General features: G+C 41.3%; 1 protein-coding gene across 4 annotated transcripts; it reads left to right on the top strand.

Moving 5' to 3' along the window:
• The first annotated feature begins 113 nt into the window (after positions 1-113).
• On the top strand, positions 114-13,698 carry LOC112130783 (solute carrier family 25 member 53). Of its 4 annotated transcripts, XM_054544915.2 has the most exons (3): positions 182-350; positions 6,276-6,351; positions 7,287-13,674. In XM_054544915.2, the coding sequence occupies exon 3, from the start codon at positions 7,318-7,320 to the stop codon at positions 8,239-8,241; it is 924 nt and encodes a 307-aa protein (XP_054400890.1). In that variant the 5' UTR covers positions 182-350; positions 6,276-6,351; positions 7,287-7,317; the 3' UTR covers positions 8,242-13,674. The 4 variants fall into 4 exon arrangements, 3 of the variants coding, with proteins under 3 accessions (XP_054400889.1, XP_054400890.1, XP_054400888.1); XR_002912988.3 differs by lacking the exon at positions 6,276-6,351 and having other exon boundaries at positions 114-350; positions 10,384-13,698; XM_054544914.2 differs by lacking the exon at positions 6,276-6,351 and having other exon boundaries at positions 114-350.
• The last annotated feature ends 10,955 nt before the right edge of the window (positions 13,699-24,653 follow it).

The following is a 24,653-nucleotide window of genomic DNA, read 5'->3' as shown; positions in this document are numbered from 1 at the left end:
CTGCCCGACCTAGCGAGTGCGCACGACCGCCCAGCGAGGAGTAGCCGAGTCGAGGCAGCACGGTTCCCAAGGCAGCCAAGGCTGCGCCCACCCTCCAGTTCGGCCCTCCGGGCAGCCGCGGTTGCTTTCAGTCTCTGGCGACTGAGACAAAAGAGCGTGACGAGCCGGGCGACGCGGCCAATCAGCGGGGCGAGGGGGCGGCCTCGCCGCACAGCCTCCGGCCCCGAAGCTACTGCTAGCAAGAAGGGGGAGCGGGCCGGAGGGCCGGCGCGCCGGCGGGCAGGCGCGGGAGGCGGCACGGCGTCAAGTGCAGCTCGGACGCACGGATTGGGCCCATTTCCCTTTCATCCGTGAGTTTGCTGCTACCCCATCTCTTCCCTTCTCCCTACCCCCTTACACCTCGGCTCTCCTCCGGGCTTTTAGACCGGATACCTTAAACACGAGGTGGGACAGAAACCAAGTGAACAATGAGAGTTCCTCACCTTTGTATAGGGGGAAGGGGGGAAACAGCGTTTACTGAGTGCTTTCTGTGTGCAGAGGCGCCTGCATGGACGTCTCCTTTCCTCTTCTCAGCAGCCGTGTGAAGGAGGTAGTAGTGCCCATTTAACAGGAAAGGACTGAAGCACCCAGGCAGTACAGTTAGGAAGTGCAGAGTTAAGAGCTCACACCCAAGTCAACATGTCTGACTTCAAAGGCTGTCCCTTGCCAGCACTCCTCTATTCTGTCAGATTAAGGGATAGTGGAGAAAAACCAAAGCCAGATGGGAGGACCAACTTGGGATTGCATAGAATTAGTGAGCAAGAACTGTTATCTCCATTTCACAGATGAAGAAACTGAGCCAGAGAGAGACAGGTTACTCGTTTTGGCCTGTATCCTGCAGCAAATAAGTTACAGCATCCAACCTAGCACCGTCTGTTGCTCTCTACATGCTAATTCTTTGCCCTGCAGCGCTGCCTGGAGAGTATTTGTGCACAGGTAGTCTCAAACCATATCAACAGCAGTCTCAATGTGATAATACTGCTGAGGGAGGGGGTGAGGAGGCAGTGGGGAGAGGGCTGAGGGAAGATGAAGGCAACCTTTATGGTGCCCATTGTACAGAAGAGGAAACTCTTCTTGGCACTTTTCTTTGGTTTTTTTTTATTAATCTTTTTTTCTTTTCTTCTTCTTCTTCTTTTTTTTTTTTTTCTTTTTACACAACAAGCTGCCTGTTTTATAAAAGCAACATTATTTCTACAGCCCTTTGTGACCCTAAAGAGGCCAGGCTCAGAGAGGTAAAATGATTTGTCTGAAAATACAAGGTGAAGCCAAAATTTGAACTGAGTCTCTGAATCCAGAACTCATGCTATTAACCAAAGTGTGAGTACAAGGTGGGCTGCCTCAGAATCATTTTGGAGAGCTTGTTATAAATGTAGATTATTGGGCCTTACCCCTGGGGGATTTTGATATAGTAGGACTAGGGGTGAAGAGTGTGATTTGTAGTTTTAACCAGCCCTGTAGTTGATTCTGAGGTGTAGAGAGATTCATGAACCACTGTTCTAAACACCACCACATGATGCTGAAGGTTATAAGTAAATGGGCCTGTCATCAGTGTATCTGTCCATGGCACATCTGTCATGAAATGTAACTCCAGAGCACAGGTTCCTACCCGAGGTCCTTCCTGGAATTGTATGCAAAGAATCTGGACTCCGTACATTCTTCTGAGCCCACAGCTTTGCAGATTTTCAAATGGGTCTGTCATAACGTCTTCCTTCTTCAAGCCATGTTTGATGAAGAAGTGTGAGAAATAAAACCCCATTTAACCTAACCCCCAAACCACAGCTCTCTGTTGCTGATATGGCTCTTTCATTTCCTGGCTCAAGGACAGGTTGCTAGGTTGCCCTTCTGTGAGCTCTTCAGGGGACTTCTCCTTTGCTGGATTTGGCATCACTGGCCCCAGAGAAGGAGCAACTCCATGGAAACGGCATGCAGGGCTGTCCAAAGTGAATGGCCATGAAGGCAGTGGCTAGAAAACCTGCTCCATTTTTCCCTGACTTAGAGAGCAGGTATTACTTCCTTTATGTATAGTGTGGCTAGGAGACTCCTGTGGGGCTTGTTCTTGACTCCTGATGTTTAGAACAAGTAAACAGTCTGATGCCCTTCCGCTGCTGTTGGCTTCATCTTCAGTCTGCCAAGGTACTTCACTTGCTCCTTTCTGCCCTCTTATTTACAACCCCAAGATCTAGAGTTCCTTGGAGTAAACAAAAATTTGGAGATAAGCACCTTCCATTTCAGGATCATGGTCTGTGGATGGAACAGTGGGGTAGTGGTGGTGGAGGGTGGAAAGTGTGGATGTATGGAGAAAGCAAGTTGCTCACCTCACACACTTAGGGGTGATGCTGGCAGCTGCTCTTAGGTTTCCTTCAGACTTTTGCTTCTGCTCCCCCATCCCGTGACATCTGACCCTTGCCTCCCAGAAGAGTCTTGTTCAGTGTTTAAATTGGCTTCATCACCAAATTAGGTATTTGCAGCTGGACTTGATAGGGATGGAATCACATAGGACCAAGAATAGATCTCAGTGCTCTGACAAAAATAATGACAGGAAATTGATTGTGTAAAGGTGCCAGGGTTGGGCTACTAGAACAAAGCGAGGGACTCTTCATGCAGGGATGGGGGGAGTATTTGCAACCTGGCTCCAATTGGATACAGGACATCCTATCTCTGGCCTCATGTGTATGAGTGTGTTCCAACTGATGGCTCTAATAAGACCACATTTTCTAATTTCAACAAATAAACCTTAAAAGCTTGAAGGTTTGGAGATAAAGCTTTCAGTTGAAACAATAATAGCTGCCTTTGGCTGCCTTCCTCCTTTGTGCCAGGAACTTTCTGTCTGTTGTCTCTTTTAAGCTTCTTAGCAACCCTGTTGAGACAGCCATTGTATCCCATTTTGCAGAGAGGGAAACTGAATTTCAGGGACATTAAGTAACTTGTGTTAGGCTTCACAACTTGTAAGTGGAGGCACTGAGACTGCAGGCCAGGCATGTCGAACTCCAAAGCCCATGAAAACTCTTCTTTGCTGCCTTCCAAACAAGCAGTCCAAAATGCATTCTGCAGATGACCCAGTTCATTAGACCAATTGCAGCCTTTAGAACAATTTAATTGTTATCTTGCCTTTATTCCTATTATCTCATTTTTAAAAAATGAAACTACTAATATAACTTATGAAGCAACTTATATACCAGGTGCTGTCCTAAGCACTTTCCGTACTTTGTCTCATGCATCGTTCATGACAATGATTTTACATATAAGGATACTGAGGATCAGCGAGATGACGAAACTTGGCCAAGGTTATAAAGCTAGGAAGTGACAGAGTGAAATTCAAACCCAGGGCTGGCTGTATCCAAAGCCCATCTCTGTACCCTACAACACAATGCAGTGGAGAAGACAAATGTGGTCCTCATCTTAAATGGGCTTCTCTCTGTCAACCACAGCTCTATTTCCTTCTCACCACATGGGGTAGGCCATCCCCATGCAAAACTCACACTCTTAAAGCCTATGTGCCTTAGGCCACTTCCTCAGCCTAGAATGCTTGCCCTCACTCCCCTACCTAACAACAGCCTATTCTACTCTACTCAATTAAGGATTGAGTCATATGCCCCTTCTCAGGTGGAATAAATTGCTCTTGTCTTTTTGCTTCCACCTTCATTACTGTACCCTTTATTTTGTCTTTCTGTAGAGTTTAGCACACTGTTGACCTGTCTCCCAAGCTAGTTGACTAGATTTCTAAGCACTTGAGGGCAGGCACCAAGTTCTATTCACTCTAGCTCCATGGTGGTTTACCCACAATGATTTCGTGGATGATCAATACATGTTTGTGAGCAGACCAAAGGACTGGCTGAGAGATGCTCTGAATGAACAGACAAATGCATTCATTTGTGGCTGGATCCTGGGGCAGTCACACAGGCTACCCATGTGGACTAGACTGGCTGGGAGAGTCTGGAATCCTCTGGGCTCATTTTACTAGGCTCTAAACATAGGAGGCAGGTCATAGGGTACAGGTGATATCTTCTTAAGGCCAACTCTAGGTCCATTCTGTGGTCTATACTTTGAATTCATGTGAAGGGGCCAGGCTCTCCTAGATTGCTTATGTTGCACCTTCCTATTCATGGAAGTAAGGGCTTCCCTGCCTCCCTTGGGAACAGAAGATTTGTTCCCAAATGCCCCTGTATCTGGTTATGGCTGTCCCGAGAGCGTCCAGAAGGAGCATGCGTTCTGTGGAGACAGATAGTGAAGTCCAGAAGCATCTTTTTTTGATTCTTCTTATCAAGGCCACCATGTTATGGATTCTCAACCACTTTATCTCATTTTATGTTATTAATCTCTGCCACAACGTTTTGAGGTGGATCTTAATACCCCTGTTTTGTAGCTGAAGAACCTGAGACTGAATGAAATGTCTTGTCCAAGGTCACACAACTAAGTGGCAGAGGCAGAATTCAGTCTCGGGTCTGTCTGCCCTTTCGAAAGCCTGGCATCTTAACAGAAAATACATGGGAGAAACACGAACTCCCCTCCCATAAAATGGAAAGGATTGGATTGATAAAATGGATTACATATTAAGGTTAGATGTTTCTCAATTATTGTTCACCTTTAATCCCTCAAAATGATTTACAAAAATGGCAGAAGGAGTTGGGGATTGAAAAGTACAATTCCTCTATCAACTATTGACCTGAATGCCCCAATATCACCCCCCTCTGAAAGATACAGTATGGAGATGACTAAAAATTATTTTGCCCTTTCTGCTCCATTTACAGCTCAGGTGGGTAAGGCTCCAAGATGTCACTGAATTTCTAAAGGTCACACATCAAGTTGATAATAAAACTCACTTAGAATGTTGGTATCTCATACTACCCCACCTGCTTCTTGGCCTTTCTGGGGTAGGTGCGATAGTTGGGAGTCCTTGCACTGCCAAATCCTAGCCCAGTTTTCTTTCTGCTAAATCATCCTGCCTCATGGTGTCAGTGAACACGTTTATAAGTGGTAGGGAGGAAATGGAACATTATTGCACTCTGAGGTAGAAGAAAGGACAAATATTTACTTCACCACCTGTTCTTATTTAGGTGAAGGTAAGACTTTGGAAAAAAGATCTTTGGTAGGAGAGCTGAGGACTGTTGGGGGCTCCTGTAGATTTAGCAGCCTGGGTATCTGGGAGGAGTCCCCTTTGGCTCTGGAGAAATGGAAGTGGGGCTTCCAGGGGCCAGAGGTGGCCCAAAGGGATGCAAAGAGTGGGCCTCTTGAGCTTTTTACTCCTCAGTTCTCAGCTAAAGGGTCAGAGGCAGAGGGGCCCTCCCAGTGTACTGGCTATGAGGGTAAAGGAGGCTGAGGCTTAAGGCCATCGTGGAATGTGGGGGTAGGGGGAGGTGGTGATGGGCAGAGTACAGGAGGCTGAGCCTCCATCTCCCTCCACCAAGAGGTGAGTGTGGCTCCAGGGGAGGGGGGTGGTGGTAAAGTGAGATTGTGAGAAAATGGATGGAGTAAAGGGGATAGAAATGAGAATGTGGGGATATGGATGGAACAGGGTGGGGTTATGAATGAGATTGTGGGGATGTGGATGGAGCAGGGTGGTATGAATGAGACTGTGGGATATGGATGGAGCAGGGGGGATAGAATGAGATCGTGGGAATATGGATGGGGCAGGGGGTATAGAATGAGATTGTGGGGATATGGATGGAGCAGTGGGGATAGGAATGGGATTGTGGGGAGATGGATGGAGCAGTGGGGATAGGCATGGGATTGTGGGGAGATGGATGGAGCAGGGAGAAGGGGCTAGGGAAGAGCAGAGCTAATGAGAGTGATTCTGGAAGGAGTAGTACGCCAAGGCCGATTCTTGGCCTGGCAGCCTCGGGAAGGCTGCATTGGGCTTCTTGCAGTGTGTGGCTTCTACTCCTCCCTGGGGACCTCATCCTGGACTCTCTGGTCCCCCATTGGCCTGCCAGCTTAATTAGAGTCCCAACCTTCATGCCCCCCATCACATAGCCCAGGGTTCTGTGTGAAACTTGTGGTTCTGCAGTTCCTGCCAAGCTTCTTGTCCCTGTCACTGTAGATGGAAGCCCTCCGTCCTGGCCATCATGCCCCTCCACCTCTCCCCTGTCCTCCTGCCCCACACCCACACATCTCTGTTCCTTTCCCTGAGGTGGCAGCTCTGGCTTCTGCACACCCTGTCTCATCAGCCCAGGGACCCCCTCTTTCCTCTCTGGCAAACTCCCTCAGATCTGCACTGAGCATTCATTTTTTTTCTTTAGATCCCAAAGTTCCTTCATATGTCCTGGCTTCCAAGTTGCTTCTCATACTAGCCATCTGCTTCCTGGCCTTTCTGGGGTAAGGAGCAATAGTTTGGGGTCCTTGCACTGCCTATTCTGTCTAGTACAGTGGTTCTAAGCCGGGAGCAGTTTTGCCTCCCAGGGGACATTTGGCAAGGTCTCAAGATATTTTTGGTCATCACACTGTGTAAGTCACTACTGGTGCTACCGGCACGCAGTGAGCCGAAGCCAGGGAGCCTCTGAACATTCTCGAGTGCAGAGGACAGGCGCCAAGAATAAAAAATTATCCTGCCCAAAATGTCAATAGCACTGAGGTTAAGAAACCCTGCTCTATTATATAGCTACAGGTCTTCAAGGTTAGGCTTAGAAGTTGCCAGGTGCTGAGCCTTTAGGCACTGAACTTCCAGAAGCAGCTGCTCTTTCCTTTCCTCACTTGCTGGAGGGGGGCTGGGCGTTGCCATGAAACAGCTACAACTTGGGCAGGAATCTATGGAGAGAAAGGCGAGGGGAGATTCCCCCTCCCCAAATTTAATACCAACTTTTAGAGAAAGCATTGCACTTCAACTGTTAAATGCCTTTCTGCCTCTACAAGATAGTGCCAGATTTTTTAAAACAGAATAGCAATGTATTATTCAAGTAGTTTATAAAATGCACAGTTTCATGTCGTGAAAGTTGATGCATTAAGTTTTGGAGTCTTCCCCTCCTCTATTTCATGTTTTTCAGTCGTAATCCTTTGAATATTGGAATATTTGCTGTGTCAGCAAAATACTGTAGTGGTGGCTCTGTCCAGAAAAACTGATTGCCTTTCTTTTAATTTAAAGTTAATTAATTCTTAATTTCTTAAGGATGTGCTTATATATCAGAAACTGGCTCAAAGAGTTGCTTGTTTCCGTCGACCTGAGTTTCTTAGGGTTCATTTCTAATTAAGCAATGAAAATGCTTGCCAACAGAATTAATTGGTCAGTCTAATCTCTTTTTTTCCACCCTTGCCAGTTTCTTCCATCTGCACCCAGTTGTCTTCAGCATGGGGGAGCAGAACCACTCTCCCGGGAAGGAGCTTCAGCACAGGACGCGAGCAGAGGCTCCAGGAAAGGAAAGCTGGCATTCCCAGGCCTATGCCCTTGGGGCTGTTTCCAACTTTATGTCTACTTTTCTGACCTTTCCTATCTATAAGGTTGTGTTTCGGCAACAGATCCATGCCATGGCAGTGTCAGAGGCTGTGAGACAGCTTTGGCATGAAGGTCCTCAATACTTCTACCGGGGAATCTACCCTCCTCTTCTGTCCAAGACGTTGCAAGGGACTCTTCTGTTTGGGACTTATGATAGCCTGCTGTGCTTTCTCTCTCCTGTTGGGCCACACACCCTGGGACACCGCTGGGCTGCAGGGCTCATGTCTGGCGTGGTGGAGGCTGTGGCACTCAGCCCCTTTGAAAGGGTGCAAAATGTGCTCCAGGATGGTCGCAAGCAAGCTCGCTTCCCCAGCACCTTCAGTATTCTCAAGGAATTCAACTCTTATGGGCTTTGGGGGCGGCTGTCACTGGGCTACTATCGTGGTTTCTGGCCTGTCCTGGCCAGGAACAGCCTGGGGAGTGCTCTATATTTTTCTTTCAAGGACCCCATCCAGGATGGCCTGGCAGAGCAAGGCCTGCCCCACTGGGTTCCTGCCTTGGTGTCTGGTAGTGTCAATGGAACAATCACCTGCCTAGTTCTGTATCCTCTGATTGTGCTGGTTGCTAATATGCAGTCCCATATTGGATGGCAGAACATGCCAAGCCTGTGGGCCTCTGCCCAGGATGTGTGGAACACTCGGGGCCAAAAGCTGCTCCTGATCTACCGTGGAGGCTCCCTGGTCATCCTAAGGTCCAGTGTGACATGGGGCCTCACTACGGCAATCCATGACTTCCTGCAGAGGAAGTCACACTCCAGGAAAGAGCTGAAGACTGACTAGCTGCAGAAAGTGTGGCATGGCAGCTTTGTTATTCTAAATCTTCCCTGGTTGGTTCTATATAGCTTACTTCTTTGGCTAGGTTGCCTAATACAGCCATCCTTTAGCATCTGTAAACTCATCGCGTGGGAGAAGTTCCCAGCTACCAACCTGTTGAGCAAGGACAAAGCCCAACAGGATTCCTTAGTCAAAAAGAAACGTTCGCCCCAGTCTCTCCACAGCTTCAGTAGCCTCAGAGCCAGGAAGCCTTTAAATAACGTGTAATCCAGATTAAGTGTCATTCCTTTAAGGAATTCCTTGGCAATAAGTGGAAACTTAAAAAGATGACCTTACTTAGGCACTTTGAGCTCTGAGACCCCTCTAGGTGTCCTCCAGTCCAAACTGAGTGGAACTCCAGTTTCAAAGAACAATGCTTGACTCTTAGGATGGGAATTCCATAAAACTTCTCAGATGGCTACATTTTCATGATATTGTTCACTGCCTCTACCAGCACCTCTCACTTCTCAAGGCTTTGGGTCCTACTTTCAGGGCAGCAGCTGTGGCTGGAAATCCTAAATTAGGCTTGCGTGAACTCGTCAGGTGCCACAAGAACTAGTGGGGCTGGAGATGGGAGTGAGAAGAGGCATGGCCCATGGATGGAAAGAATAAAAACTTTGAAAGAAAAGATTTAATTACATGCAAAATAGAAACATTTGCTATAGTCTGCTTGGTGTTATCTGCTAGGACATTTCTGAGAGCAAGGTGATAACATTGCCTAGAAACCATTTGAGTTTCCCTAAGAGACCTGGAAGTGAAGTGACCATATCTCTTCACAGATAATTGCATATTTTGTTGATGTGGTTAATGTAGTTACTATGACTTAAAGATCAGAAATCTTAGCCTGTCATTCAGAGCCATTCAAAATATGGTTGTCATATAACTTTCAACATATTGTCACTCCACTTACATAAACCCCAAACACTAGCCATAATCAACTATTGTTCTCTCCCCAGACATTCCATGAACTTTCCCATGGCCATACTTTGGCCCACACTATTCTTTCCACCTGCAGTGCTCCTTCTTCACATGCCAGTCTACCAAAATCCTTCCAGTTCCTCGAAGCCCAGCTCAGAGGTCACCTTCTCTATGGAGCTCTTGATTTTCCCCAACTGAATGTGACATTAGTCTCTGTGATGCCCCTTTCTTTCTTTTCTTTCTTTCTTTTTTTTTTTTTTTTTGAGACAGAGTTTCGCTCTTGTTGCCCAGGCTGGAGTGCCAATGGCGTGATCTCGGCTCACTGCAACCTCCACCTCCCGAATTCAAGTGATTCTCCTGCCTCAGCCTCCCGAGTAGCTGGAATTACAGGCGCCCACCACCATGCCCGGCTAATTTTGTATTTTTAGTAGAGATGGGGCCTCTCCATGTTGGTCAGGCTGGTCTCAAACTCCCAACCTCATCAGGTGATCCACCCACCTCGGCCTCCCAAAGTACTGGGATTATACGCATGAGCCACCATGCCCAGCCTCTGTGATGCCCCTTTCTAACAGCACTTCATACAGGGTACTGATTCCATTATGTCACTAATCTCATGTGACCCTTTGTTCTTGTATTCTTCAATACCTCCTACTAGACTGTAAAACTCATTGAAAGCAGGGATTCTTGTATGCATTTTAAAATCTTCCATTGTGCCTAGGTGCTCAATAACGTTGGTCAAATTATTGAATTGATTATCAAGCTGTGATATGGTATATCCTCAGGGTGCTGTCCCTTGTACATGAAGATAAAGTTATTGACTCACTGTCAGCAAGACACATGCCTTTGGGCTGTGTTTTTGTTTTCTTTTAATAATGGATTTAGTTTTGTGCTAATGATAATGATGCTGCTGCTGATAATAATAATAACAATAATAAAAATTACTTTCAACTGGCACATTTGATGAGTTTATATTACTGATGGCATGTTTGCTATTAGCACCAGTTTAGGAACTGAAATTTCACAAACAGAATCACACTGTATAACTGTACCATTTGTTTCAACTCTGGGATTTTGAGGTTTTCCAAGATGACATGTGTTATAGTTTCTCCCTACGGATATCTTAGTAATGCCCTCCTCTTGCATCTCCTTACTGAACCAAATTTGTCCTGTATTTGTCTTACTTGGTTGTAGATTTAGCAGTGAGAACTTCTCACTGAATGCCACAGAAATTAAGGACACGGTTGTTGGAGGTATGATGTCAGAGAGCATTTGCCACCAAGGTTGGCAGAAAATGGCTGGTCCAGGAGAGCTGAAGATGAGCTTCCACATCTGCAGATCGGGATGTGTTGGGACAGTACTCAACTTGTGGATTCAAGGAAGTATGAACACAGAGTCTGCATAAGGAAAGGAAAAAGATGCATTTATCTTCCAAGTACACTGGTGATTTCCACTTATGTCATTCTGTCCATCCATGTCCCTTTCTTCATTTTAACTTCTTATTTAAAAATAATTTCAAACGTTTAAAAATGTTGCAAGCATAAAGAAAGCTTAAAGAACACCCATGTCCCCTTTACCCTAACTCCCCTATTATTAATGTTTCTCCCCATTTGCTTTATTATTTAAGTGTGCACTCTGTCTATACACACACAGGATATTTTTTCCCTGAACTATCCGAGAGTTGCATACATCAATTTTCAATATTCCTAGATTCAATGTTTGTAGATCCAAATTATTTTTTAAAAGACTGTGTTTTATCTCTGACAATGGCACAGTTATTACAGAATATAATAAAATGAAAACTCACACGATATATGTGATATTGTGAAATATATGCTTGGTCTTTGATCCTGTTTCTTGGCATACAACTCCTAAAATCCTTAGAATTTCCAAAGTGATATCTTTTTGTATGCTAATAATTGACTGATGGCTGGCAGCCCCTGGTTGCTTCAGGATGGGAACTGGTCACCAGGAAGACCAAGGCACCATTAGAGGGTTGGGACTTAACAGCCTCATTCCCGACCTCCAGGGAGGGGAGAAGGGTGGAAGGTTAAGTTGATCGCCAGTGGCGAATGATTTAATCAATCATGCCTACGCAATGAAGCTTCCATAAAAACCCCAAAGCACTGGGTTTGGAGAGCTTCCAGATAGCTGAACATGTGGAGGTTCCCGGAGGGTGGTGCCCCAGGGAGGGCACGGAAGCTCTGAGCCCCTTCCGCAGTACCTTACCCTATGCATCTCTTCATCTGTATACTTTGATATATCCTTTATAATAAAGTGGTCAACGTTAAGTATTTCCCCAAGTTCTGTGACCCTTTCTGGCAAATTAAACCCAAAGAAGGGGTCATGTGAACTCAAACTTGAAGCCCATCTGTCAGAAGTTCTGGAGGCTTGGATTTGCAACTGGTGTCTGAAGGGCCTGGGAAGAGTCTTGTGAAACCTAGCCCTCCTCTTGTGGGATATGACGCTATCTCCAGGTAGATTGTGTCAGAATGGAATTGGAGTACACCCATCTGGTGTTCGCTGCAGAACTGATTGCTCACTTAGTGTGTGGGAAAACTCCACACATCTGGACATGGAAATATTCTGTGTTGATTGCCGTGGTGTAAGAGCAAAGGAAAAAGTTTGAGTATTTTCCCCTCAGAGTATATTTTAAAGCTAAATTGCTAATAATTGCTTAAATTTACTATATTTGCCTTTATAAAAACTTTACATTATGTATGTTGAAGCTTGAAGCTATGCAATTATAATATAAACATGGACTTACAACTGAAGCATGTTATAATTTAAATAATTGAGTTTTTCAAATCAGTTCATATGAAATCCTAGGCAATACTGTAAAATTATACAGACCTGTCAACTTTTTCCACTTAAAAGTTGTGAGCAAAATTTAAGGGCATAGTCATTTTCAAGTAATTTTAAATGTCAATGTTAATATTTAGTTTAGTGATGTTAATGGAGCTATGTTTTCTGATATTAAAAATGACTTTTAGGAGTTGAGACCAATAAAATAAGGAGGTAATAAATATCTATATCTGTTTAAACACATAAAATATACAATTTAACACTAAAATTACTTGGTATAAAAAGTCAAAAAGAATAAAAAGCCATCATACAACACAATATATGCATGATATATATTTTTATCTAAATATAAACTACATCAGCTTTTATAAAGCTCAAGTTGAAATAATAACATTTTATGACAAATCATTATATGGTATATTTTGACTTAATTTTGCTTTTACAATTTATTTTTAAACACTAAATAGCATTATAATTTTACTGGAATAACTACATATAGTGTAGTATATTAAAGTTAATAAAATAACGTTGCATATGAGAGAAAAAGCATAATCAGAAACAATATAAAAAGCTTTCAGAAAAGATAAAAATACTGTATTTCTCTAGTCTGTTCACTCTCCAGTGTCTCTGGTTATTTCATATCATCTTCCTTTCCTCAAATCTTTTAATACTCCCTCCCTTATCATTTCCAACTAGTGACCCTACTTTCTATTTCATTAAGAAAACAGATACATTCAGAAGAGAACTGCCAGTTTAAAGAATATTTACAAAGCCATCACCCATGTAATAACCAGCCAGAGCAAGAAATAGAGCCCTTTAATAACCTACTCTTCTCCCCCCACCACTGATGACATCCCTCCCTCCATCTTAGGTGTAGCCCCCATGCTGACTTTTGTAATAATAATTTATTTGCTTTTGTTTATAAGTTTTCTTCCTTATAAGCATCCCTAAACAACAGTTTTGTTTTACAGATGTTCAAACATTAAATGCTTTTTAAACTTGGAATTGTGACTATCTTGTTTCACTCCACATTGCTTGTGAGACTCATTGATATTGCAGATAGCTGTAGTTGATCCATTTTTATTGTTGTACAGTTTACCATTGTATAAATATACCATGATTTATTCATGTTAACTTTGAGAAACATTCTGGTTGTTTGCAGGTTTTATTTTTACAGTTCATTAGTTTTATTGATGTATAATAATTGTATATGTTTATGGGGTATATGTGATATTTTGATACATGTGTACAATGTGTAATGATCAAATCAAGGTAATTGGGATATCCATCAGCTCAAACATTTATCATTTCTTTGCATTGGGAACATTCCAAATCTTCTCTTCTAGCTATTTTGAAATACACAATAAATTGAATACTGTGGTCACTCTGTTGTGCTATTGAACACTAGATCTTATTCCTTCTCTCTAACTGTATTTTTGTACCCATTAACCAATCTCTCTTCATTCGTCCCTCGGCAGTACCCTTCCCAGCCTCTGGTAACCACAGTTCTACTCTCCACCTCCTTGAGATCAACTTTTTTAGCTCCCACATATGAGTGAGGACGTGTGATATTTGTCTTTCTGTGCCTGGCTTATTTCACTTCACATTTCACTTCACAAAAAATCCTCCAAGCTCATCTATGTTGCCACAAATGACAGGATTGCATTCCTTTTTTTATAGCTGAATACTATTAAATTGTGTACATATATCACATTTTCTTTATCCATTTATTTATTGATGGACACAGGTTGATTCCATAACTTGGATCTTGTAAATAGTGCCGCAATAAACATAGGAGTGCAGATATCTTTTCAATATACTGTTAAAAAATTTTTTTTGGATATATACCCAGCAGCAAGATTGCTGAATCATAATGGTAGTGCTATTTTTAGTTTTTTGAGGGACACCCATACCGTTTTCCATAATGGCTGTACCATCTTACATTCCCAATAACAGTGTATGAGAGTTCCCCTTTCTCCACATCCTTGCCAGATTCTGTTTTGTTTTGTCTTTCTGATAATGGCCATTTTAACTGGGGTGAGATGAAACCTAATTTTTGACTGTTACAAAACGGTGCTACTATCAATGTTCTTGGTAGTGTGTATAAACACAGGTATCTCTAGGGCACTTATGTAAGAATGGAATTACTGGTTTATGGAATACGAGCACCTTCAATTTAATTGGATGATGCCTAACTTCTTCATGGCATGCACCAATTCACACTCTTACTAGCCAGGTTTAACAATTCCCATTGCTCCACCTGCTGGCCAACACTTGGTATTATCAGACTTCTTAATTTTTGCCTATCTAGTTGGTGTAAATGGCATCTCTTAATTTGATTTTCCTGATGACTAATAATGTTGAGCATCTTTTCACATGCCTATTGAACATTAGGATTTCCTCTTTTGTGAAGCATTTATTCTAGACATTTGTCATTTTTTCCTGTTGAGTTGTATGACTTTTTCAAATTAATTTGTAGAAGTTATTTGTTTTAATTTTAGTTCTTCCTCCTTTATATGTGTTCCATACATCTCTCCCCACCTTGTCACTTATTTTTCCATTTTAGTGATTTCGTTTGATAAACATAAGTTCTAATTATAAGATAGATACCGAAGTTATCAATCCTTTTTTACGGTAAGTGCTTTTGTGTCTTTTCAAAGGAATCTTTCTGTATTCCAATATCATGAAGATATTCCTTTATACTATAATAACATTTACAATTTTTATGCTTTTGACTTTCATATTTGGGTTTTTAATATACTTGGAATTAATTTTCGTGTAGCGTATGAGAATAGGGGTCTAATTTTTTTCCTTATGAATATCCAATGCCCTAATATCATTTGTTGAAAAGTCTTTCCTTCTCCCATTCAGTTACAATGCCAACTCTGTCAAATATCAAGTTTTCATATATTATTGGGACTATTTCTGACCTGTCTGTTCTATCCCATCAGTTTATTTATCTAACCTTGTGCCAGTACAGCATTGCCTTATTACCTGTAACAGTAATAATAATAAATGTCTTGATATCTGATAGGGAAAGTCTTCCCACTTCATTCTTATTCCTCAAGAGTTTCTTAACTATTCTTATTAATATGTACAGAAATAGATGCTGAGATTTTCTTTTCACAAAATTACTGTTGAGATTTTAATTTCAGCAAAACTTAACTGTTGAGGGTTTTTTGTTTGTTTGTTTGTTTTTGAGACGAAGTCTCACTCTGTTGCCCAAGCTGGAGTGCGGTGGCGCGATCTCGGTTCACTGCAACCTCCACCTCCTAGGTTCAAGCGATTTTCCTGCATCAGCCTCCCGAGTAGCTGGGACTACAGGCAGGCACCACCATACCCACCTAATTTTTGTATTTTTAGTAGAGATGGGGTTTCACTGTGTTGGCCAGGCTGGTCTTGAACTCCTGACCTCATGATCCGCCAGCCTCAGCCTCCCAAAGTGCTGAGATTGCAGGCGTGGGCCACCGCGCCCAGCCAACTGTTGAGTTTTAATGTAAACAAAAATAATGGTTGAAATTCTAATTTTAATGTTTCTCCAAGTTTCATAATATCCTTCATAGTGTTCAATATATCCTTTTTGGGATTTTTATTTGTTGCTTACTTTGTTAAGCAATTATTAACAGTAAAGCGGATTATCATAAATGGGATTATTATGAGTTTCTTACATATAATGTCCTTCTATTTTAAGAGAAAAAATCTATATCTGTTAAGAAATCAATTATATGTGTTGATGCCTCATGTTGACATATTCAGTATAACATATTAACATAATGTACTATGTTATTATCTATAAAGATGCCACTAATTCCTTAGGTTTTCAAAAAGTAAACAGCAAACCTTAAAAAATTTATTATGATAATGGAGATGGAGTACAAAAAAGGTCAACTCTGAGATAGAGTACATAAAAGCTCAAGATATCTGTATCTAACTGCCTACTCGATATTTTCACTGACATATAGGCATTCCAAAACTTAATATGTCAAGATTAAACTCTTTATTCTCCCTACCAATGTGTCCCTAGCCTTCCCACTTCCAATGGTATCATCATTTTCTGGTACTTTCAGCACAAAGGGTACTAACATACAGGGAACTTGACTCTCTCACTCATCACTCTATTTCCAGTGCCCAGACTGTCATGCACATAGTAAGTGCTCAATAGATATTTGTAGAATGAATGAATGAATGGGTCCTGCCCTCCAAACATGTTTGATTAAAAATCATTCAACAATATATACAGAGTAGTATATGAAAAACCGCCAAAAGACTTCTGTCCTTAATTTTCAATTATTAGACCCACAGCCTTAATTCAGTCTCTTCTTATTTTATACCTGAACAACTGCCACAACTCTTTTCAGTGGATTTTCTTGTCACCGTCCAATGTGAATAACTTACAAGATAAAATCCAAACCACTCAGCGTGACATTCAAGGTCCTCCATAATCTGACACCAGCCTACTTTTTTCACCTGATTTTCCTCTGCTTAAATATTATGAATCTCGATGTCCCAACCACATAAGACTACTGGATGTTTCCCAAGTGTGCCCTACATTTCTCTTTGTTCTTTTCCCCTCTTCCTGTAATTCCATTGCACCCATTTCTTCCTTCAACAAATGCTATCCATTTTTAAAGGTCCAATTCAAATGTCATTTCCTCTATGCAGGCTTCTTGGACTCCCTCAGGTGGAATTAGATTTCTTTCTTTTCCACTTTCCCCTGGTACTTATTAACCTTGATGTAACATTTAAAATCACAGATGTCATAGAATTATTAGACTTAGAAGTGGTCTTGATGATCATGTGGTCTGACTTTTTCATGCTATCAAGGGCCAGAGCTAGAAGAATCCAGTTCTTTTGATTTGCCTTGCCTCATGACTATTTGTGTACATATATATATATATATATATTTTTTTTTTTTTGAGACAGAGTCTCACTCTGTTGCCAAGGCTGGAGTGCAGTGGCACGATCTCGGTTCACTGCAACCTCCACTTCCTGGGTTAAAGTGATTTTCCTGCCTCAGCCTCCCGAGTATCTAGGAATACAGGTGCGTGCCACCACGCCTAGCAAATTTTGTATTTTTAGTAGAGACGGGGTTTTTCCATGTTGGCCAGGCTTGTCTCCAACTGCTGACCTCAAGTGATCCTCCTGCCTCAGCCTCACAAAGTGCTGGGATTACAGGCGTGAGCCACTGCACCCAGCCTATTTGTGTATATACTTTTTATTCTCTACCTGACATGTCGCTGGGCAGAAATAGGGTCTCATTCATCTTTGTGTTCTTCATGATACTTAATACAATCTATTGCACATAGTGGATATACAGTAAGTATGTTTTAATTGACTTGAGATCACAGGGATGGATAAAGTAGAGGTAGCATTCATAGTATTATACTCTGTACCAGGTACCATGCCAAAGTTTTACAAGAATTACTTGATTGATCACACAGTCCTATAAGATAAGCAGCATTTCTAGCTTTACTTGCCCAATACTTCATAGCCAGTAAGTTGTAGAATCTGGACCAGAATCCAAATTCCTTTGGCTCTAGATACTTTGCTCTTAGTCATTGTCCTATAGTGCAAAACAACAAGGTGGGAACTCAAAGATTTTGAGTTTAGAATGTGATTGATGGATGAATTTGGCATGAAAGACTAACTTTTATTTCCTGGAGTACATAGCAGCTAGGTTTGGGAAGACAGTTTGGGACTATGTTGTGGAAGACTCTGAATGCCAGGCATGGTATCAGAAGTTACCTCCCTTCCCTAGCTCTCTGTCTGCACTAGTCTAGATCACTGTCTGAGGCCCAACTCAAACACTACTTATTGTTTGAAGACTTCCAGAATCTTCCAAGTCACGATGAATTGCCCCTACTCCCACAGCACTTTGTTCATACCTTTGTTATGATACATAATATCACTTTCTTTTTTCTTTTTTACTTTTTTTTTTTTGGATGGAGCCTCGCTCTGTTACCCAGGCTGGAGTGCAGTGGCGTGATCTCGCCTCCCCTGGGTTCATGTGATTCTCCCACCTCAGCCTCCGAGTAGCTGGGACTACAGGTGTGCACCACCATGCCCAGCTAGTTTTTGTATTTTTAGTAAAGACGAGGTTTTACTATGTTGGCCAAGCTGTTCTTGAACTCCTGACCTCAGGTTATCCATCAGCCTCGGCCTCCCAAAGTGCTGGGATTACAGGCGTGAGCCACCGTGCCTGGCCAATATGACTTTCTTAACAGAAATATTTTGCGGCTCCGTTTGTCTTCTTCACATTTTATAAATTCCTTGAGAGCAGACACTTTATTTATGATTATATACCTCTTTTTATTTAGCAACTGATACATAGTAGATGCTTGTCTTAGTCCATTTTGTGTTGCTATAAGTGAATACCTGAAACTGGGTAATTTACAAAGAAAAGAGGTTTATTTAGCTTATGGTTCTGCAGGCTGGGAAGTTTAAGATTGGGCAGCTGCATCTGGTAGCTTCTGATGAGGGCCTTGTACTGTGGCAAAACATGGCAGAGAAATGGAAGGGAAACCAGGTCCCTGCAAAGAGAGTAAAATACAAAACACAAGAGGCAACCTCGCTTTACAATAACTTGCACTTGCATAACCAATCCAGTCCCACAAGGAGTAAGAACTGACTCACTCCCACCAGACTGCTTTAATCCCTTCATGAGAGTGAATCCCTAATGACCCAGAAACCTGTTAAAGTTTCCACCCCCTCTCAACACTGTTACATTGGGGACCAAGTCTCAATATGAGTTTTGGTGGGCACAAACCATATTTAAATCATAACAATGCTCAATAAATATTAGTTGAATTAAATGTTTCATTAGGAGAATATAGACATGAATAAGGCATGTTTTCTGCTCTCAAGAGAAGCCAACATTCTATCAAGGGAAACAGTACATTATTCCATGTGAGAAGCTATACCAATGACATGTATAGGTGTGTGGAATTCAGCAATCAACTCGAAAATGCAATAGGAAAAATAACCCATTCATGATATTCCCAAAATCTATAAGGCAGCTAGGAAGATAGCTAACAAAGATGTATAAACCATTATGTAGAAAAGTATGAGACTGTACTAAAGGAAATTTAATAAAAATCGGAAAGTGGAGGAATATACTTGTCAGGAACTACAAAAAGTCTAGAATTTGACCCTATTTACAAACTTACAAATTAGCCTGACACACACAGTTTCATATATTCTGTCAGAAGACATGAGAATCTTGGGTGAGATGCAAAGGACTTTATTACTCAGAAAAAGCAGTAGCTAGAACTTCCTGTTGGCTTGTGTTTGTACCCAGTGCCCCCCAAATCCCACAAGGGCAATGCAAAGGACCAATGATGGATAGCTGCACAGTGGATTGCATTACAGGAAAGAAACAATACATTTGGAGGATCCACTGCTTTTATAGAAAATGGAAATAAGCCGGCTCTTTGTGATGTTTCCTCATCCTTCAGGGTTTCTCACTGCAAACATGGCCCTGAGAATGGCCAAGGTGAAGAGTCTTCAGTGCCTTACATTTTTGGCATACTCAGAAAGAACATGCGTGAATGCTTAGGGACCATGATGGGTTGTCTTTCCCAACAATATTCCATTTGTATGTGGGGAGACTTTAAGTGATCAAATTGGTAATTCTTCTCAAATTAATCCATAAATCCAATATTATTCCAATCAAAATATTAACAGGCCAATTTTTTGTGGAATTTGAAACACTGATTACAAAACTGGAAAAGGCACATATAGTAAATTGTTATATGAAAGAAGTGACATTGCAAAGGAGTGAAAAACGGATGAATAATTTAATAAATGTGATTGGGACAGTTGTTTCCCTTCTCGGAGAAAAATCTAGATCCATGTCTTATACAAAATAAAATCCAGATATATAAAAGACCAAAGTACACAACCAAAACCTTAAAGCTAATAAAAAATCATGTCCTCAGAGTAGATAATTTCCTAAACAAAATCCAAAAACACAAGTTTTAAAGGAAAAGATTGATATATTTGATTCGACAAACATTGTATAATTAAAGACGTGAGAAATAACGTTAGTGTTAAAAGATGGGCAATGATTGGTATAGGCTTTTTGGAAAACTAGTTGGCTCTATCTACTGAAGCTGAACCTATGCATTCCCTATGACCAGAAACTCCATTTCTTGGTATATACCCAAGAAAAAAGCATATGTATATTCACTAAAGACATTATGAATATGCTGATAACCACATTATTTGTAATAGCCCCAAACTGAAAAAAACAAGTGTCCACCAACAGTAGAATGAATAAATAAATTGTGGTATACATTAAAACATAGCAATAAAGGAGAATAAACTAACTACAACTACAAATTCATGACAACATGGGTGAATCTCACAAACCTAATGTTGAGCAAAAGAAGCCAGACACAGAGGAGTGTATACTGAAAGATCCCATTTATTTAAAGCAGAAAAGAGGCAAAACTAATCATCAGGAGAGTGGTTATCATCCTTGGGCACAGTGACTGGAAAGGGGCACAAAAGAAACTTGTGGTGGGGCGGGGCAGGTTGGTAATGTACTGTGTCTTGATCTGAGAACTGGTTATATGGGTGTCTTTACTTTGTGAACATTTATCAAGATATACACCTAAGATATGTATGTATGTATATTGTACTTAAATAAAACATTTTGAAAATCTGCCTAACAGGATACTTTCTTATATATGGCTCTCACCAGTAGAGTTGCATGCATACCAAAAGTCATGTTTTTTCCTCAAACAGGTTTATTCCAGTTACATTTGTTGTAAATGAACATAACATGGATTCGAAAAAGAAAACCAGCAACAGATTTAGAGAAACTTTTTGCAAAATATATTGCTGACCAATAATTAGATACAGAATATGTGAAGAACCCCTAAGAAGCAATACTTAAAAAACAAACAACTTATAGGAAAAATAGGTAAATGACCTGAAAATATACTTCACAGAAGAGGAAAGGTATATAACCAGGAAACCTATAAAAAGATGCTTATCCTCATTCATGTCCTTTTCAGGGACATGGATGAAGCTGGAAACCATCATTCTCAGCAAACTAACACAGGAACAGAAACCAAACACTGCATGTTCTCACTCATAAGTGGGAGTTGAACAATGAGAACACATTGACACAGGGAGGGGAACATTATACACCGGGTCCTGTCGGTTGGTGGGGGGCTAGGGGAGGGATAGCATTAGGAGAAATAGCTAATGTAGATGACGGGTTGATGGGTGCAGCAAACCACCATGGCACGTGTATACCTGTGTAACAAATCTGCACATTCTGCACATGTATCCCAGAACTTAAAGTATAATTAAAAAAAGATGCTGATCTTCATGAAATAATCTGGGACATACAGGTTCAAACACTAGGGAGATACTCACTTTCACCCATTTGATGGGCTAACGAAGTCTGAAAATACTAAATATTGGCAAGAATATGGGGAAAATGGGACTCATATACTGCTGGTATGAATGTAAATTGATGCAATTACTGTGGAAACTTATTTGGCAGTGTGCAGTCAGGTTGAAGATGCATGTACTATGTTATCTAGCAATTTCAATTCTAGGAGACATGTTTATAGACTAAGAGGAGGCTATTGCAAGAACATGAACTGCCGTATTGCTTGTAATAGAAAAAATGGAAGCAACTTAAATGTCTATGAGGATGGAAATGCATTAGTGAGCTATGGAATATTCATATAATGGAATATTATATATCATTTAAATGCACCTCTATCGGTTACGGTATAAACATAGGTAACATGTTTAGAAATGCATAATATTAGGTGAAAATTCATAATGTTGGGTGAAAAAAACAAGTTGTAGAAGATTACACACAGATATGATCTAACTTGTCATAATGCAAAAATCACCAGAAAATGATTCATTTAACAAATATTTATTGTAGGCACAATTCTAGGTACTTGGGATCAGTGAAGAAAGCAGAGATTTCTTCCCTTGTAGACCTTACATTTCAATGGGTGAAGACTGAAATAAGATAATTAGCATAATAAGTAAATAATTTATACTGTGTGTTAGATGGTGATGAAGCAAAAACAGAGGATGGTAAGGGGGATAGAGAAAACAGGGTGGGCAGTTTGCAGCATTAAGTAGGATGGTTCAGGTAGGTCTCATTGATATAGTGAGATTTGAGCCTTGAAATATGTGAGAGAATTTAAACAAGTGGCTCTATTGGAAAACAGCACTCCTTCCTGGAGGAACAGACATTGCCATGGTCCTATGGCAAGAGTGAGCCCGGGCTGTTTGAAGGATAGCAAGAAGGCCACAGCTGTGGCAGAATGAGGAGAGCAGATGAGAGGTCAGAGATATAATGGAGAACCAGAAAATGTCAGACTTCTGCAGGGACTTTGACTCTGACTGCAAGTGGAATACGGTGTCTTTGCAGGATTTTGAGCAGAGAAATGCCATGATTTGATTTATATTTTAAAATGATCTCTTTAATTTTTGTGTTGAGAATGTACCACCATAGGGGAATGAGAGTGGAAGCAGAGAGGCATGTTAGAAAGCTGTTGCAGTTATCCAGAAGAGATATGATGGTGGATTCAACCTTACGTGTACCAATGGAGATAGTGAGAAGTGGTTGGATTTTGGATGCATTTTGAAGTAGAGTGAAAATGATTTCCTGATGGATTGGATGTGTAGTGGGAGAGAAATAAAGAAATTGAAGGTGATGTCAAGGTTTTTGGCTCAAGCAGATGGACAGATGGAGTTGCCATCAATTGAAGTGAGGAAGGCAGTAGGAACAATAGGTTTTATAGAACAGATTAGTGCTGCCTATGATATTTTGAGTTTGAAATGTCCATTAAACGTCGAGTGGAGGTGCTGAGTAGGCAGTTGTATGTATCAGACAGGAGTTTAAGATGAAGATCTGGCCTGCAAACATGAATTTGGAAGTTAACCTAGAAATATTTTGTATTAGCTATTGGTCTGGAAGAGATCACCAAGGGAGTGCACATAGAAATGCAAAGAACAGGGAAGGAGCCCTGGGGCATTCTCATTTTAAGAGGTTTGGAAGAAGAGGAGGAGCCAGTAAATGAAACTGAGAAGGAGCACCCAGTGAGATCAGAGAGTGTGTTGACCTGGGAGCCACAGGAAGAAAGTGAACCAAAGAGGAGTGACTCGTTAGCAGTGCCCAATGCTGCTGATAGGTTAAGTAAAGTGAGGACTAAGAATTGATCACTGGATTGAACAACGTGAAGTCATTCATGGCCATGACCATGACCATGACAGGAGCAATTTCAACAGATTTGTGGAGATGGATCCCTGATCAGAATGTGTCCAAGAGAGAATGGGAGGAGAAAAATTTGGAACATTAAATAGAGACCACTATTACAAGGGGATGAGAGAGTAGTCAAACTAGTTATTTGGGGAAGAACTTTCCTGATAGATGAAACAGACATTGCAAATGCTCTAAGACAATAGTGAGTATGGCTTGCTTGAGGAACAGCAGGGAGGCCACAGCTGGGGCAGAGTGAGTGAGGAACAGAACAGGCAGAGCTAGTGGGAGATAGAAAAGTACAGTCATCTGGGGCTCCCTCTCAGCCCCAAACTGATGTAGGTAGAAGGCCTAGGGGAGTATAGTCTTAGACAGGAACACTGGTTCAAATGATGTCTTATATTATGTATAGAAACATATTTCATATGTATCTGTAAAAGAGATTTGCATCAAAGGGGAGCAAGGGAATTGTGTAATGGCAGGTGGCAAAGTGGAGCCAAGAGAATATAAATATAAATATATATATATACAATGATAAATATTTGAGTGTGATATATAATAAATATGAGAAATAACAGTATAAATGAATCCTGATTGACTGATCAAAATGACCCAATAGACAGCACAACATTGATAATGCTGGAGATAAGGGAGAGAAAGAAGGTAAAGAAGGTAGTGATATCATTTAGTCGATGTGAGAAGAAGATATCTAGTGGGAAAAGAGAGGGGCTGGCTTTAGAGGGCAGTCTGGAAATATTATATTAATTTGCTAAGATTGCTATAACAAAATACCACACATTGGATGGCTTAAACAACAGACATTTATTGTCTCACAGGGTTGGTTTCTTCTGAGGCTTCTCTGCTTTACTTGCAGATGGCCATCTTCTCCCTATGTCTTCGCATGGTCAGCCCTCAGTCTGTGTTATCTGTGTCCTTATCTCTTCTTATAAAGGCACCAGTAGTATTGGGGTTAGGACCTACCTTAATGACCTCGCTTTGACTTAAGAGGTAATTATGTCACATTATGAGGTACTGGGGGTTAGGACTCCAAGATATGAATTTTCAGGGACACAATTCAGCCCATAATAATCATATACGATATCAACAGGAAGACCATGTATACGGATGTGGGTGCAGGTAGGTGAAGTGATGTGGTGGTAGGAGTCTCTAGAAGTTCTCTTCTGATGGCTTGAATTTTCCAGTGAAATAGGAAGCGGTGGAAGAGTTAGTTAGGATATGGAGATAGTGTTGGGAATTTGAGGAGAAAGAAGTTGCAAAATAATAACTTGGAAAAGTCAGAAAGTTAAGGGACAGGAGACCTGTAGCATGATTGCCTAGCAGCATTAAAGTCTGGTTGGAGTTCATGGTCATGAAGTTAAACTGACAGTTGTCATGTGGTTGTGAATTTTCCCCTAGC

Source organism: Pongo abelii, chromosome X, assembly GCF_028885655.2.
Source record: "Pongo abelii isolate AG06213 chromosome X, NHGRI_mPonAbe1-v2.0_pri, whole genome shotgun sequence".
NCBI classification, from domain to species: domain Eukaryota; kingdom Metazoa; phylum Chordata; class Mammalia; order Primates; family Hominidae; genus Pongo; species Pongo abelii.
This window is presented reverse-complemented; position numbering and strand designations above follow the sequence as displayed.